Consider the following 18022-nt stretch of genomic DNA (forward strand, 5'->3'; position numbering starts at 1 on the left):
TCAGGGACTAGCAGGGGGCCTGGGTGAGGGGCAGGAGCCTTGGCTATCAAAGCTGGCTGTCCTCACCTTCCACTGCAGGATACAAAGACATAAGACAATGATACACAGGGCACATTCTAGTTGGCTAAGAAGAGTTACTGTTTGTGATCCACAGACTTATACTGTAAATAATGATTACTGGATTACTTTAAGAGCAATGAAAACTTAAAAATGTGATGATTCTCAGGCATGTTCTGGAGTTATAAAGAGCATATTTTTTTAATTTCTTAGAGGATTTAAGAAGTTGTTAATGTTATAGTTATAATGATATCCTCACAAAGCTTTTGTCAGTGACCAATTTCTAAATTTCAGTTGTTTTCAGAACATCTGCAGACACTTTTCCCTTTAAAATCATGCACCCTCCAGTAACTCTCCTCACAGGCTGAAACCTCCTGTCCTAGAGAAAAAATCTTTAAGTGGGCTGAGGATTACCTAAATGATGACCATGTGCAGATTAATGCTTAAAATGACTTCATTCTTACCTCTTTCTCAGATTTCTTGGACTCCAGCAGGGGGTGCCAGTGTGCAATGGGCTTGCGTGGATAAGCCAGCATTTCGTTCCAGTGGTCCCTGCCAAGCCCATCAGCATTGCATCCAACCCACATCACACCAATGATCTCATTATGACCTACCCTATGGGGACACATGCATACTGTAGAAGTACATCTGACTTAACTTGACATGACAACTCATACATCATATTGCTCTTTATAATTGGAAGAAGGGCATTTTATACTCAAACAGACACATATCTGAATCTGGGTGTCCTGTTGACTAATACAGTGAATTTGCAGCTGACTATGTAACAAAAAAATCTCAGGAAGATGACAGAGCAGATCTTTACTACATTAGCAGTGTCTGAAGCAGACTGTTTTTCTAATCCCTAGATTATTAGCACAGCCTGGTTTAATCCTTGCATAATGGAAGACTGTAACGAAAACACAATGGCCTGGGTTTCTAGAGTATTTTCTCCTTTTACACTGCACAGTTAAAAAACAAAGTCTGACCTTTAACACGCTGTTGTCATTCTCTTTGCTTGCACCCATGCCTCCCCTTTCCTGTTATACTGTACCATCACATACTGTCATCATAAAGGTACTGCACTCCTTTTTGACTCTAAATTGGAAACAAGGAGCTATCAAAATATTGTTTTTAAACCCTAAATCAAAATATTTTTTTAAAGTTAGAATTACACTATGTCTGCACAATGAAGTGCCAACTTCAGTGGGGGGCTTCAATATTTTATTTATTGTCACGATCTGAGGTTTCTAGCATGTTTAGAAGTTCATAGAATATGACCAGCTTTTCACTGTTTGGGCTTGAAAATTTACTGAAACAATTGTTTGAGCATTTAAAATAGTTTCTGATTCATTTTCTCTCAGTCAACTAATCATTTCAGCTGTGGTTTGTACATACAAATCGTAGTCCATGACAGAGATTTGTAAGCTGACATGGTCCATGCTGTCGGGAGGGATGTCGAAGATGATGGCCTCGTTGTAGGTGGGATTCAGAGTGTTCTTTTTGATGCTCGTCTTCTTCTTTTTCAAACGTCTTCCATCACATATGAGGGACACTTTGACATAGGGATCTAACCAGTGACAAGACAAGAGGCAGGACAACCACAGAAAAAGCAGCTTTGTGGTTAAATAATGTGTGGACACTACTCAAACTCAAACACTACACCAACTGCCAGAACAATAATTAGCATGAATGCAAAATGTGTGAGATTATTAAGTATTTAGTATTTGCTTTCACTGCCAAAACATCTTCAAATATGTCTGTGATGACACAATAGCACTATCAGTGCCTTATTTTGTCATGCTGTGTGTTTTTGTGGGTTTCTACTTAAACATGATGGCAACCCTCAAGGACCTGGCATCAGCGATGTGCATAGAGAATATGAGTCAACGCCTAGTGTAAACAAAGAGGATGGGAGGTCATAGCATAGATGAAAAACATGACTCAGAACGCTTCCTGATGAAAGCTGATTTCAATCTTCATCCCTTAGTGGCAAATCACCTCACATGATCCATTATAACACATTTTAGTCAGACATGAGGTGCCCTAAATCCATAAACAACAAACAAAAGTGCTTGCTTTGCAACCCAATATGCTTGAAGGTACAATTTGATAGCTACATGTTTATTTTGCATATATTGAAATGATGGCAGCAACTAAACCCTTGAAAACCCAGGGGACTAAAATTATAACTCAAAAATCATGAAATGTCATTAAGCATGGGAGGAAAATGTATCATTAACTCTGAATTTCACAAAAAACCCATGTGCTTTTAATGCACATTTAATAAATGTCATTTATAAGTTTACTCAGTATTTTAGGGAAACATTGAATGGAAATAGGGAACAAGAAGTCTATTAAATTAAATGGACCACCTGCAACTACTTGCTGACAATGTCTCAATAATCCAAGTGCTGAATATTAATGACTGCTGAAATAAATAGAACCCAGCAGCAGCTAGAGCTCTCCACTGTTTGTCTCCACTGTTTTATCTGACATGCTTACAACGGGGTATTTTGAGTTCTTGCAGCTGTAGGTGAATCACACAAACACGTGCATGGCCACACGCAGCTATAGTGCGTACATGCAAGAACAAACACAAAACACACCTGAGTATCCAGTGATGTCCATGGCTTTAAGGTTCCTACACTTGATGACAGTAAGTGTGAGTCTGCCTGCAGTAGGCAGGTAGCATAGTGAGAACATGATCTCTCCAAGGTCAACACTTTCCTGTGGAAAAAAACAAACACATCTCTTTCAGTTTCAAATTTACATTCAGAATACATGCTTTGATTCAAAGCGATGTAAGGTAGGGTCTCTTCCTTGAGGACCTTATCTGGACTTTGTTTTAGTCTCGTCTTTTTTACTACCAGGGGAGACTAACAAACTGGATTATCTTTTACCCTTCATAACCCCAACATGAAATTACAATAACATAATTAAATTAATAGTAGCCTCTTTTTGCTACAGGAAATACAGTCAGTTAATGAACTAACAAATTTTATTTAGCTCTACGGAGTACAAATTACATAGTTATGTACTAACTCATACAATATTTAGTGGTGTTCTCTTGCTCATTTTTGTAAACTGTCATAAAAGCAGCAAAATGTGAAGCTCTGTAGAAGTTCATCATATAAACTTTATCTCATCTCATCTCAATGTACAGTGTGATTTTATCACAACTGGAAATTATTGTATTACAAATGAAAATAGTAGAAATTAGCTTATAGTACAAATTTATCATTGTATGCTTATGATATAATTCAGTTGTTTTAATAAATGGTTGAATAATACATAAGTAGATGAGTGAAGCTGTTTTATATATGAAGTACTATAAGCAAGTAAATCAATAAATGTGTACACTCGGCATTACACCATTAACTTTTGGGATTTTTATACACTATTGCCTGATAGTAATATATTTCAGTAGTGGGGACATACAGTTTTCTGATCATTCTTACGGTACTGTTATTACACACTCAGATGGCAGCTTATTTAGTATCTACTACACCTTTACCTACACCTACTGTTAAAACGAATGCATTCTAATACAACAGTATTACAACAACCCCTTGATGAAGATGATAATATTCAGTTTTTGTTCTATTATTTTGTTCTCCTTGTAGAATGCAATTAAACAGCTGCACCACAATTTATGCCTAATATTAATGTAATATTAAAATACTTATCACTGCAGACTTCAATAGTTTTATCTCACTTCACAGGAGCAATATTTTTTATATTATGTTGACTGCATAATCATGGCTCTATTATTTCATATTTCCAAATTGTATCAGGTAGTGGCTCAGTTACTGGATGATAAGCGAGTGGCTCCACAGTATCTCTAACTTTACATAGGTTAAATACTTATGATTGCTTAGATACTAAGGGAAATTGCTTCAGAATGTTTAAATGCATCCTGGTGCAAGGAGTTTAATGGAATAAATGGCCCCAGGGATCGGTGTTATTGAACATGATAGAGCAGAGCACACAGAGCTGCCTGAGCATGTGTGCATCATAATTGAGGGAATCAAAGTGCTGCAACATTCAAAATGTAGGAAACTGATGTGCAATCCTGCAGTTTAAAATGGAGCTATCTCAAAGCCTCAGATCTGAATTTCTTCAAAAAGTGCTGGAGTGGGATGGCAACACATTTTTCATAAGTGGGCGATTCCCCAAAAAGAGATACTATAATTCCCACCTGCAATGGACAAGACTGTGATCCTTGGGTTTGATTCAGTGAACAAAGAGTTTATTTAAGCCAGGTGGATTGAAATTATTAAAGGTGTATTTATTTGTCTATTTGACAAATAAACATGTTTAGAAAATTTAACATAATTGTATTAAAATAATTTTGCATAATATAAGTTTCTTCTGTAAATTCATTATAAGTGTATTTGTTAATTATGAGTTTAATTACATTTTTCCAAATGTAGTGGGGCCAGTTGAACTATATAAAGTGAAATTCATTTCCTAGAGGGCAAAGATCTAGATTAAGAAGCTGCTCCTGTCTGTTTGTTAACTATGCAGCTAGAGCTTGAAGAATATTAGCTTATCTTGCATTAAGAGTGAAAGAAGGGAGGAAGGGGAACACTGGCTCTGTCCAAGGTCAATACACCATCACCTCTAAAGACCCAGTTACACCAGAGAGAAAGCGGCAGAAGACTGCACATCATTCCTTTTAATGAAATGGAGATTTACTGAAGAAAGGAAAAAGCTAACAAGCCTGCTGCTAATGGGAAAATACTTCACATATTTTATTCAAAATACATTTCTAAGTATTTATACGTACGTTTCTATATTTAATTAATTTGTAACATTGACTTCTGTTTTATAACCTTCTACAAATCTCTCCATTTCTGTGCAGCAGTTTCTATTCTGACAGAGGAGGTTAAATAAAAGCGGATGGTGCAGCATTGTTAATAAGCTATGACAGCTTCTTCCATTTTGGCCTCTCTGGCTTCTTGTTCCCGCTAAGGTCAGCACTGTCAAGACAATTTGCAATTGGTGAATAGTGCAAAATTGCAAGCCAAACTTTAACAAAGTTGAACTCATCTCTCGTTACATCTCTATTTGTGTACTGTCAAAAACAATGAGATACAAATTCAATTAGTTAATTAGTCAGTTAGTTTTAATTTGCTGTTTCCTCTGCTTTCTGCCATAATCCTGAAATAATCTCGCATTTCTAGCAGCATAACTAACGCACCTGTCTCTCATCTAATATGTATATCCCAAGATTCCTAACTATTTCTTTTAAAGGAAACTCCAAGTCTTAACCATAAAGTCAACAACTTTATGGATTTTCCTATTTTTCAAAGAAAAAAAAACATCATGGGTTAAGGTGAGATTCCATCCATTATCTATGTTTATCCTTGTTCAAGGGTCATGGTGGGCTGGAGCCAGTCCCAGCTGACATTAGATGAGAGGTGGGGTACCCCCTGGATAACACACCAGTCTATCACAACTCTGACACAGGGACAGACAAACACTCATGTTCACACCTACCTCCAATTTAGAGTTACCAGTTAACGTAACTGCATGTTGGAGGACTGTGGGAGGAAGCCAGATTACCCAGAGAAAACCCACACAGACACGGGGAGAACATACACGCAGAAACAGCATTCAAACCTAGAAATTTCTTGCTGTGAGGTTACAGCGCTATCCACTTTCTTACTCAGTATAATAATATTAATCTCACTCTCAATTTCTAGATATTTACAACACAGAAACACAAAATACATTCAGAATTTATCTGACAGGCAAATGAAATACTCAGTTAAGGCTGCCATAGGTCTTATCAGCAACAGTACACAGCTATTCAAGTAAGAAAACGAAAGTGAGCAATTGGGCTTCATTTCAGCTGCATTAGGTTATTATCCAACTGTCTGTGGCTCTGTGGCTTTCCTGTATACATTTGTCAAATGGCTAATTTCATTACTCTCTTACTGGTTTTGTTGATTTTTTTTAAAGGGTTTTTTCTGATAATGTTTGTTGGTTATTATCATTTGAATCATTAAAAAAGGGGATCCAACAGCTCACTGTTTTAACATGATATAAACCCAAATTATGTAAAGGAACACATAATGCATGATTAGTCTCAATGTTTTTAGAGACTTGATTCATCAAGATACTTCATGTTTTCTTTCTTCCAAATTACTCTAGAGACAAAACTTCCCAAGCACAACCTGTCGTCCTGCTAAAACATTAGCTTTCACCTGTAATGAGGCAGTCCTATATGAGTCCCCACTGAGTCAGTAGTCTAAAGTGGAATCAGAGTGCAGTTATTGGTCCCATGTGACTTCTTAGCCCCATCCTAGAAACAGTATTAAATTTACACAGGCCTCTAATCAGGCTGAATAGCTTGGTGAGAGCCCCACTGATTGGCAAATCTCAACACTCTTAATGTAGTCTTAATGTCTTTTCACATATACAGCTGTGATTTGGCTTTCTCTACTGTGTGAGGGATTTTACTTGAAGGGTGTGAAGGTTCAGACATAATGTGAGAGGACAGCAGAAATGTCAAGTGTTGTAAAAGCATGAGGCGACACTTTGATTGTCCATGTAGAAACACAGACTGTTTTGGTGCCAGTCAGTATCATCTGTACTGCATTAATCACTTTTAGCCACAGTGGCAGTGTGACTCTAGGGTCTGTTTGTCAATCACTCTGGCACTTTGGTCCTGATTAAAATATTAGATATTTTAATTTGGATCATTAAATGGACTGCCATCAAATTATTTACAGATATTTAAATTAATTTGGCTCCCAATGGAAAAATCTTACTGGCATTTCTTATACTGCTACCCTGAGGTTAATATTGGCTTTTTGTTACCTCTCAACCACAATAGGTTGCCATTAGATGTCATACATACTTTATATTCATGGTTCCCAGTGGATAAATAGTGAACTTTAATCATACCACATCATATGGTGCAATCATCTGGTCAAAATATAAATTGTCCAATATTTTATGACTTGATAGCTTTCAAAATTACACCCCCATCAGCCTCAGCTGTACTTTGTTAATAAGCAAGTTTTAGCATACAAATATGCCAAAACAGAGCTGTGGACTGATATGAGAATGGTCTAATTCTAAATTAATTTTAATTTGCTAAAACCTGACTTGAATTGTAAGTAATGAAAAATGCTCAACTAGATGTAGTTTTTGTTTTTGGGAGCTTTGCCAAACTGTCAGGGAAACAGCTCCATTACCTGATGCTCACCTTCCACTTTCAGCTGCAGCTGCCGGTACCAGAATAAAATTTTAAAAACTCAGTTCAGAATCACCAAAGTAGCATTATTTTAATGTTATAATTAGTCTAAACACATAAGTGAGTGGCTCGAGTATTGCCCTCTCTGCAGCCCTAAAAATTATTCAGAGTTACACATTTATTCATTCACTTGAATGTGGCTACTATTCATGTATTGTAATTTGCCTGCTGTGATAATTATTAGAAATAACCTGTGGTGGAGGTTGCAGATAACATGTTCTTATAAAAAAGCACAACCTAAAGCCGCAGCCACTGAAAAGCCCTTTGCTGCTGATTGATGAGATGGTGACCATTTGTTGTTTTGAGTGAAATATGTGACTAATATTAGATGGCTTGCTGTGAAATTTAGTACAAATATTCATGCCACTCTCAGAATAAATTGCTAATGTTGACAATCTCCTGACTTTTCACACTATACATACTATATACTTTACATATGTGTGAAACTCAGTTTCATTATCAAATGTTAGCATGCTTACACGTGATGAACAAGTTAATGATTACCCTGCTAAACACTGAAATAGTTGCATTATTATTGTGCACTCGTAACATTCACATTTAGCTCAGAGCCCTGATGTGCAAAACACCAGTAGATTTGACTGCTGTCTTACTGCATAGGCATTATCAGCGTATGTCCAACCGGGTGTAAAAACTGTTCCAAGAAAGTTTGTTTATGTTAGACATACATGAGTAAATAAGTAAACTGGTCTCCTTCAGACTCTTTAGTCTTCTGTTATTGGTGAATATCTCTCCTTGATCTATGAAGTGCAGGAAGCTACTGAATATTTTTCCCTCTCTCCTCCCTCTGTTCAATACTGTTCTCTCTTTTACTCGTTAGGTTCTCAGTGTTTTTAAAGCAATCTTTATCTTACCTAACACTTTCATTACACACTGGGCTTCATGTTTGTTTTTTGTTTCTATTGAAATCTCGCTATCTTTGCATTCTTTATGTTGCCAATCTTGAATTTAATGTGAGCAGGGGATTTAGTCTTAAAATCATTTGGCGGTTCAATAAAGTTTGTGTGCCAAGGAGAGGGCTGTCTGTTTTTCTGCCTCCTAAGCAATAACACTGTGATTATTGAACAATCCTTGAAGAATCTTAAGTTCAAACACTGGAGGGGAAACTGTCAGCTATAGGGGCACTGAGGAGGCGATAAAGTAATGAGGTCTAACATGGTGCCAGAGACAAGGAACACTTAGTTCACAAAAATGGCCCCTGGACATCAACAAGTAATAAAGCCAACAGAAAACTAATTGCATAAGTAAGCTGTGAGACAGGAATACCCTTTTATGTTTGAAGTGTTAACTCATTGTGACTGTGTACTTAATAATGCATTTGCTGTTGGATGTACTTATAGTGATGTGTTTCCCAGTGCAGGGCTGAAACCGTATTTTAACACCCCCTTACCCTAACTTTACCCTAACCCTTAGACAAGTCCACAAAATTGTTTCTTATTTGTTGGATTTTAATTATTCATTTCAATGTTAAATTATGTTATTTGTACTCATTTATGTCATCACAAATCATGCTATCAAAATGAAATAAAAATGGCTATGAATAAAAAAGTGTTCTACATGATAATACAGTATTAGTATACTGTAAAGTATACAGTAAATACAGTAATACTGTATTTACTTTACTCTATCTCACAGGTGCATTGTATTTCAATGCACAGAGGCTGCTGATTGAACAAAGGCAAAGGTTTTTATACAGTATAAAAGAGCAGCAGACAACACAGTAAAAATCACCAATATCAATAATTAAATATATACAGACTGCCTTTCTGACATTCCTGCTTTAACCACATTTGATGTCAATATTTCATGTTAATTTAAATGGAGCTAGTAGATGGATGCAAAGTGTTTTAAGCCTTTCTAAGCATTATTACATTACTACTGTACATTATGGCTGAGCATTTGCTCATTGTTTGCATTGTTTATCAAAAGTAATTTTGATAAAATTATCAAATGGTGAAATGCTACATTGAGTACAGATCTTTTCAGACCAGACATTTGGACTTGTCAATGCAGGAAAAGGGAAAACTAAATTAAATGATGATGGCTCAGTTTTTTCATGTGTCCTAGTGTGCCATGACAGTAACACTGAGCCCAAATCCACAATACCAAGAAAATATCTGTTGTGACTGACATGAGATACCGCATCACTTACCTTTGTTCTTTTGGCTAGCTGGTAGTGAGCTGTGTGCAGAGTTGAGTGTCTCCTTGTGGGGAGCAACATAGTCTAGAAGGCAACTATTTATGCTGTACACACATAATTATTAACATAATTTTTACTTCCATGTGAGTTGATTGATTATTTCTTCACATTTTATTTTGGAACGCGACAGTAGCCTAGACATTAATATGGAGCCAGTCATTTCCAGTCATTCTCGTAAGACAACAGACACAAACAGATGTGGTTCTGAGATGTCTGTTTCAATGACTAAATGTCAAACACTAAAATATCAACAACTTGCTTCAAACTGCCTAACACCAATGAACCTCCAACCTGTTCACTGTTTGCACAGCATCAGAATACCACACAGGGGTGCACCATGACTTTCAAGGTCAAAAAACTACCAAACTACCAGAGCATGGATTACAGTGGATGTCATGCTGCAACATTAAACCCATTCAGTCTAAAAGCACTTTCCCCGTCTGAGTCTAAACCTCCTCTTGGCCTCACCCTGGCTGAAAATGATAATGGTAAAGTAATGATAAGTATGCAGCAGATTCAAATCAGTGTACGGTGTGTTAGAAAGGCAGGTCATATAGGATATACATTTAATCCTCTTTTTCCATGCTGTTGATACAGAATCTAGAAGAAACAGAAAAAAATTTGATTCTTACACTGGTGGCATATTGGATGTCCCTCCATATGTTTGTCTCCCTGGATAGGTCTGATGTCTCAAACAAGTTCTCCAGCACCACCTCTCCAATCATATCATGGCGTGAAAACCGGTCAAAGTCAAAGACACTCATGTGGAGCTTCCTGACAGCCAGCTCATCGTAAGGCACAGGAAACTGAAAGCTCTCGTTGAATGTGGGGTTGAGTGTTTTCCGGTGGACACGAGTCTGGAATTTCTTGCGATCGGGCAGCAAGTAGATCTTCACATAAGGGTCAGATGTACCGCATAGGTCCTTGGCAGGTAGGTCTACTGCTGTGAGGATGTTGACTAGGAGGGCCTCATTTTCATAATCATACTTGAGAGAGAAGTTAATCCTACCGCAGTTTTTGCTGCTGCCATTCTTGGATGAATCCTCTGATTCCAGCGTCTTCTGTTGGTAGAGCTCTGGCTGGATGCGACCAAGACTTGTGGGCTTTTGGTCTTTTTCTGCCACATAGTCATTTCCTAAGTCTAAACTTCCTACCTGCATCTGCCTGGGCAGGTGTCTTTTGAAAGAATTGTGCCTGCAGGGACATAAAAGACGTAAAAACAGAAAGAGTGACAAAGAATAGCTGTTTGTTTTGAAAAGATGATATAAAACAGTGACAGGTTTTGCATTTAAGGGCTTAGACACACCAATTCTACTCAACAATGTGATGCAGACGAGGGGCAATTGATTATATCACCTCACATCTTCTGGTAAAGTTGCAATAGAGCAAACCAAGACAATAGGGAATGGCTAGCTGATTTATTCCTGTGTGAGAGGAAATAACTAGTTGCCTGTGGCCTGTGTTTGTACTGCTTTTTAAAATGCTGTTACCCTAGAACACTACTCTACTATTTTACTGTCAGTTTTGAATATTGGAATATAAGGTAATGAGTAAGTTTGTCTGATTTGGATCTGACACTGTTTGAAAAGTTTGGATTTTCTTTGCTTTACACAGGAATTGTCTTGTCTTATGTTGAGGAATAGGAAAATAAAAGATATAGGTGATGTACAAAAATAGAAGTCATTTCAAGATTGAACCGCACAAAGTTTATTAAAACAATACCAATATATGGTGATCCTAAGGGGGACTGATAGTTTGTCAGGACCCTGAATAGAATTTTCTGCTGCAAAAAGATGTGTTTTTAAACATGCTTTCAATAATAAGCACAAAGGACTACAGATGTTCACTTAACATGGTGAAAACATGCAATTCTGCCTGTATTGATGCAGCAAATGTGGAATGTCGCCAATATATTCCATTAATTCTCACAAAGAAGCCATCACATATAATTAGCTTTGCCCTAATGACCTGCAAAGAGATTCTTAGGAAGCAGGGAGCAACACAATCTACCGTACAGTATTTATTAGAATTAACTTTGTAGATACACAGTTGGCTAGATAGAAAATGCCTATCCTCATTAGTGCTATATAAACAACATATACTGCTTAGTCTCTGAAAATGCCCTGCAAGTAACAGCAAGGCTCTTTCTGACTTTATATTTATTTCTTGTTGGATTAATGGAGCTTCAAAGCCAGAACCTGCTTATGTGTACATGTATGCATGTTTGCATGAATTCCTGATCATATTTGCATATGGATAACCACATTTTTCCCTCTTGTGTATTTCATGTAAAACGTGTGTATGTGACTAACCGGGTGGAGGAAGCCGGCTCAGTGGTTTGTCTCTGCATGCGTTGCGTGCGGCGCAGGAAGTGTTCCCTCATGGAGAGCTGCACATCAGTGGGGATGTCGGGAGACGTATGGCTTATCTTCACTGCTGCCTCCAGGAAACCCACTGACCCCATGGGATCTTTCACCTTCTCTGTCGCCATGGTGACAAGCGGCTGCTGGGGACTGGGCAGAAGGAGAGATGGCTGGAGTGGGCTCTGCTCTTGGCCACAGGCTGGAGTGAGGGATGGGCTAGGGAAATGGGCCTTAGCCCGCCAAGGCACCCAACACAGCTTCCAGGAGATGAATGTAAGAAGACCCAGCAGAGCCAGGCCACAGACCACAAACACACTGAGCAGCAGGCCAAAAGTAGCGTCTGGTGGCGAGCCACAGGGACCAGAAACAGAGGATAACACAATATGGACAAACAGATGGTGATCACAAGGATGAGAGAGGAGAGAGAGAGACAGTCTATTAGAACATGTTTTTTTCCAATTCCTAGTGCTATATTGTTTGTTTTGCATGTAACACAGGACACAGAGCCAAGTATACTGGGAGGTGTGCTCCACAGATATTAAAGTAACCTTAACCCTATGCCTCCATTAGTCTTCAGTTCAGTAAAGCAACATAGAATAGTAATGCAACCATAATGTCAGTGTGGTATGAACTCATGCACACATACATCATTTCCTATCACTAAGCTATAGAGGTAAAAGTTATTTTAGTCTTAAAAATAATAAAAAAATAAATAATGTAATGTATCTAAATTATTTTTTTCCAAGGGTTCATCGAAGCAATACTCTGGGACTTTTTACCATGAAACAGATTAAAGGAGCCAGGCGCAGTGTAGCTCATTCATTTATTCCGTATTTTTAACATGCTTCCTGGGGAAAAAGCTGCATACAACAACCTGGAGATGCAGCAAGAATGCTGACAAGCGCTTTGTAATAAATCATGGAGACCAAGGGAAAAAACAAATGTAGAAAATATACAGTACAGTATCTCTGGTTTTATATTTTACTGGCTACTTGTGTTTTCCAACCTTTTAGTTGGGATTGAGTTCAGTTCCCTAAATATTGCTGGGGTGTTCCTCTCAGATTTATCTGCAATGAGTCACCCTGAGAAATGCCTTAGTGGAGATCTTTGAACTACTGGCTCCGCAAAACTCCTCTTCTCTCACTGAAGTAAAACTGGAGCATCGACAAACATTAAAACCTGAGGCTGAGGTTGTATTTACATTTACTTACATATATTACATGAGATTCATAATTTAAATGGAAAATCATGAGTTTTGGCAGTGGTGGAATATTTCGATTTTTCTCATTAAGGTGCAAGGCCACAGTGAGCAAATACTCGATTTCAACTAAACTACATTTCAGAGGGAAATACTGCGTAATTAGAAGGAAAAATAGAAGAATGTATATTTTCTCTCCACCGCAGTTACATTCATTTCTATGAAGTATGATAATGTGACATTATGTTTCTAAGGGTTTTTAGAATAAAAGTTGCTTAAATTTACACTTAAGTATTAAGAAGAGCAAAATAAAACAAAACACAAACGAGAAACTTTATAGATAAGATTCAAAAAGGCCAATACACTGCATAGTGTGTGTGTGTTTTTATGTACACCTCCATTTTGCTAATTGTATTTTTGTTTTACTTATGTGAGATTTTGAATGCAGAGCTTCTACACATACAGTAACAAAGCATCTTTACAACTAGTATTGGTACTTTTTCATGAGTGAAAGATTTCACCACTTGGTATCAAAAGTAAAAGTACTCATTATGATTGATTGTTTCCTGTGTATTAATATTATGAATCTATTAGAATTAAAGGATAGTGCCAAACATTTTATACATTTTTAAGTTGTCAAATTTTTTTTGTGTGAAATTGTAATCTTCAAAGTAACTGTCAAATAAATGTAATGAGTCAAAAGTAGAGCATTTGTCTGTGAAATGTACTGGCGTTGAAGAATAAAGTAGCATAACCTGGAAAAAGTCAATTCCACTGCTGGTTTTACATGAATGGTTGTATAACTACTGCTTTTATGTTTAAACTATCTTTAAATGACCAAAAGGCTTCAAAAAGGGCAACATTTCCGCCATTTTTGTCACAGATTTTGTGCTTTCATGTTGAAAATTCAAACTAAATGAAGTGTCTACTAAGGCACATTTACAGCTTAGCCATGCAGTGGACAGGATTTCAAGTCTGGAGGATTTATGGCTGAGAAGGATTTCTCAGCTGTCCACAGCCCTGGCTTCTCCATGTCATCTGGAATTTCACACAGCTTTCCACAAAGCTTCATCTTCACCGGACTCTTGCTCACAGAGTCTTCATCTGTCGTCACGGCAAATTGAAGCTCACCCTGTGCCATACTCTGTGGTGACAATCTTTTGCTACAAAGTGTGTTGACAGGTCAGAAACTGGAATTTGAGTATGGAACTTTAAAATTCAAAGTGGAATACTCAGAGAGTTCAAAGTGTTTACCAGTCTCACAGTGCCCCTCCCTCTAACCCAGATAATTTTTTAGCCTCACTAACATCGAAAAGGTTCATATTAATGGATTTTGACTTTTAAAGTGGAATATACAGAGAGTTCAAAATATTTAGCAGTCTCACAGTGCCCCTCCCTCTACCCCAGATCATTTTTGAGCCTCACTGTGTACGTGTGCAAGAGTAACAACAATAAGTCATTTTTATGACAGTGAAATCTCAAAAATAACTTGGTTTTGTGTTCCTTCCAGTTTGGCTTGATCAGAAGTTTCTGATTGCTCTCCTCTTTGTTTATTTTAGCAGTTTATGAGGGGCTGATGATGACAACAGGAAATATACACAGAGAAGTTTAAAAAACCATATGAAGATATATCAAGAGATCGGAAGTATATGATAGAAGCCATAACTAATATAAAGATTAAAAAAGAAGTTCAATGAAGTTGATGATAATTACAGCAGCTGGATCTGATATTTTGTTGCATAATGTAAAAAGAATTTTAACAGGGCCCAAGGTTGCAGACAACAAAAAGATTTTATTGATGCCAAATGGAAAAACAAACTCTACTCAGGTGGACAGGAGACACAGGGACCTGGAACACAGAGACAGACTACGGAGACAACAAACCAGGAATTGAGAAACAGGAAACGGGTTGGTTCACAGAAGCACAGTTGAACAATGCAGCGGGGAACAAAGGAACAGCGCAAGTATATATAGACACAGAGGAGGAGAGACAAAGGGAGCAGGGCAGACACAGGTGCAACTAATAATATAAATCAATCTAAAGCTATCTCTAAACCAGGCGACAAAGGACATAGAAATCAAACATAAAGGTCCAACAAAGGAAGTCCAAGCATAAGCCATAACATATCCATACCTTTCACCAGTTTAGTTCAGAGTGATAAGGTTAACAAAAAAATGCAGCACTGCAGTACATACAGTATAAGTCATTTTACCATAATGACTGCAAAACTAGAAGTGTTCAAGCTAAAATGCTTCTAGTCTACCTTCTAGTTTTGCAAAGACCAGACAAAACGTATGCAGAGATCTAATGATCCAGTGATAGCAAGACAGAGACAGAGAGCCAAGTATGAATGTATTGAGAAATCGAGAGTGATAGAACAGCCATTGTTCTTCCTCTCCAGACAGATGGGTAATGGAGCAGAGCTATGTGAACATATTACTCCCTCCAGACTCAACCTCCTCTGACAGCGTGAGACTAGACTAACCTCCGGGTTGAGCATACTATTAATGATCACACCCACACTATGGAGAAGTGGACTCTCGCTATACTGCAGTTAATCAAATGGGTCTTTTCTGGTGCGTTCATTCTGGAAGAAAAACCTTTTACAATCAATACATCAGATGCTGTAGCAGTCTCACTGTAATGCTCCTTCAGGTTCAAAGGGCAAAGAAGTGAGGCACTGCTGTGTGAAATGTGAATGTTTAAGTATTAAAAAAATGAATGGTATTGGTATTGACCTCTGAGCTTGGTGACTTGCATGAATGCAGTGACAAGCTCCAGTGTTCTGAGAACATTGTGGCATGCTTAACCTTTCCAACAAGCTGAACCACACCAAGCCCTGCAGCCAGCAACTGGTTGCTACTCACTCTGTTTCCGGATAGTTTCTTTTTTTCACCCAAACAAGAGAGGGTCTAGATATTATCAGGTGTTTCTGAAAGCGCACAAATTAAATTAAGGTTTGTTTAGAAGTGGAGTCAGGGAGCAAACTGAAGCCTGGGGGCTTTTTTTGTCAAGTGCTTTCAAATGTAACCTGGTCTCCATAGTAACCCTGTCATTAGAGGGAATCACTGTTTGCTGTTGTGAACTGAGTCGGTTTTAGGAAACACAATACACTGGATAACTGACGGTAATTGATAATAATTATCTCCACCTAAAGTCACCCCCACCCTCCCAGTCAGAGAATAATCATGAAATGAAATGAATAACATGATTCAGTATGACATGGGCCCACACACCATGTGGCAGTCATAACTGTTTATTTAGCAGCTTTTATACAAAACTATGAATATTCAAGTCAATTCTCTCTGTATCTCAGTGCATTCCCTGATTTTGCTCATTCAGAATTTCTTTCACTGTTCTCTGAAAATAATTACACAGGTTCATGAGGGTTTATTGACAAATCCTTATCCACTGCAGTAGTCACTCTAACAAAATGATATCTTTGTAAGTTAAACTATAATTACTTTGTTAGGACAGAAAAAAAATTTAATTAAAGTCATAGGATTTTAGCTTTAAGATTAAGGCCTCATAAGTGAAAGTAACTTATATGGCCAAGTATGGTGACCCATACTCGGAATTTGTGCTCTGCATTTAATCCAATTCCAAAGTGTACACACACAGCAGTGAACACACACCCGGAGCAGTGGGCAGCCAGCGCTGTGGCGCCCGGGGAGCAGTTGGTGGTTCGGTGCCTTGCTCAGGGGTCTAACCTCAGACGTGGTATTGAAGGTGGAGAGGGTGCTGGCTATTCACTCTGAGCCACCGACAATTCCTGCCAGACCTGACTCGTACCTGCAATTTTCAGGTTACAAGTTTGACTCCCTATCCATTAGGCCACTGCCTAAAATATATGGCCCGTATCAGATATTAAACTGATAAGAATATATACTACACTTTATCTTAGCCAAAAGGCCGAGATGCGATAAAACCATTTAGTAATCCACATATAATGTTCACTCACTCACTCAATGTTCACATAATTCTTCACTCAATAGTGAGCAGCAAATATAATTGCAAATTTCAGACATGTAATAATCATCATTTTGCATAACTGCTAAGACAGAAAACATAGAGCATTGTGTTGCAGGTTTGTTAGCAGATGTAGTGAAAGCTTGTTTCATTACATTGCCGAATTTTTGAGGACACAGGAATTTCTGGAACTGAATCCAGAAGCTCCAGTTTCACTTCAGCTGTCTATAATGAGTCAAATCATGTATCATTTTAACATATAGGTGAGTTTTTTATCCATCTAAATGTAAAAAGTAAAAAAATTAAAAATCTGCACAACCACTGTCTGATGTCTGAGGGTGGTGGTGAGTGCTGGTGTCTATGCCCTGCCATTTCTGCTTGTCACACAGGGACATAACACTTTACATTTCTGTAGGAAAAAGAGAATAGCTGAGAAAAATGCGCATGCAGCATGCAGCACACGCAGATACTTTTTTTTTTTTCATTCAAATATTGAATCAGTGGGACTAAATAAATTGAAGCAAGTTTAAATGTAATTTCAGCCCAGATATCAAGTGTAAGAGGATTGTGTGCAGTCAACATGTTATTAATGGCTACAATCTGCAGAGAAAATGAAACTACTTTTGGAAAAGTACACTTTAGAGAACAGGCAATTCATGAACATGACATTTCATACTTGAATGGCGCATTGATGTTACATAAATGGTTTCAGCCCAGAATAGGCTTTGCAGTGTACAACAAAAATTGTAAATGTTTTCCAAAACAGACCTGTTTCATAGCTGTCTGTAATGGCTTCCTTGTCTGCTTTCCCTAAAGGGTGGGGGCAGGGTGGGGGGTGGGGGGATAATATGCTGTAATCTTGATGTGAGCACCTCAGCCATTTTTGGATTTCCCGATCCCATGGTGTCTTTTTCAGAACAATCAGAAAATCCTTTAATCCTCCAGA

General features: G+C 37.9%; 1 protein-coding gene and 1 pseudogene across 1 annotated transcript in view; both read right to left on the reverse strand.

Moving 5' to 3' along the window:
• The window catches only part of syt6a (synaptotagmin VIa), a 55671-nt gene continuing 37649 nt past the window's right edge, over positions 1-18022 (reverse strand). Inside the window, exons 3-8 of the mRNA XM_026332750.1 lie at positions 11858-12248; positions 10178-10739; positions 2667-2787; positions 1456-1627; positions 522-672; positions 1-72 (exon numbers count right to left, since the gene is read on the reverse strand). Of these exons, the coding sequence (XP_026188535.1) occupies positions 1-72; positions 522-672; positions 1456-1627; positions 2667-2787; positions 10178-10739; positions 11858-12248 (1469 nt within the window). The remainder of the gene's footprint in view (positions 73-521; positions 673-1455; positions 1628-2666; positions 2788-10177; positions 10740-11857; positions 12249-18022) is intronic.
• LOC113146325 (uncharacterized) lies at positions 16916-17031 on the reverse strand (annotated as a pseudogene).

Source organism: Mastacembelus armatus, chromosome 7 (assembly GCF_900324485.2).
Source record: "Mastacembelus armatus chromosome 7, fMasArm1.2, whole genome shotgun sequence".
Lineage (NCBI taxonomy): Eukaryota > Metazoa > Chordata > Actinopteri > Synbranchiformes > Mastacembelidae > Mastacembelus > Mastacembelus armatus.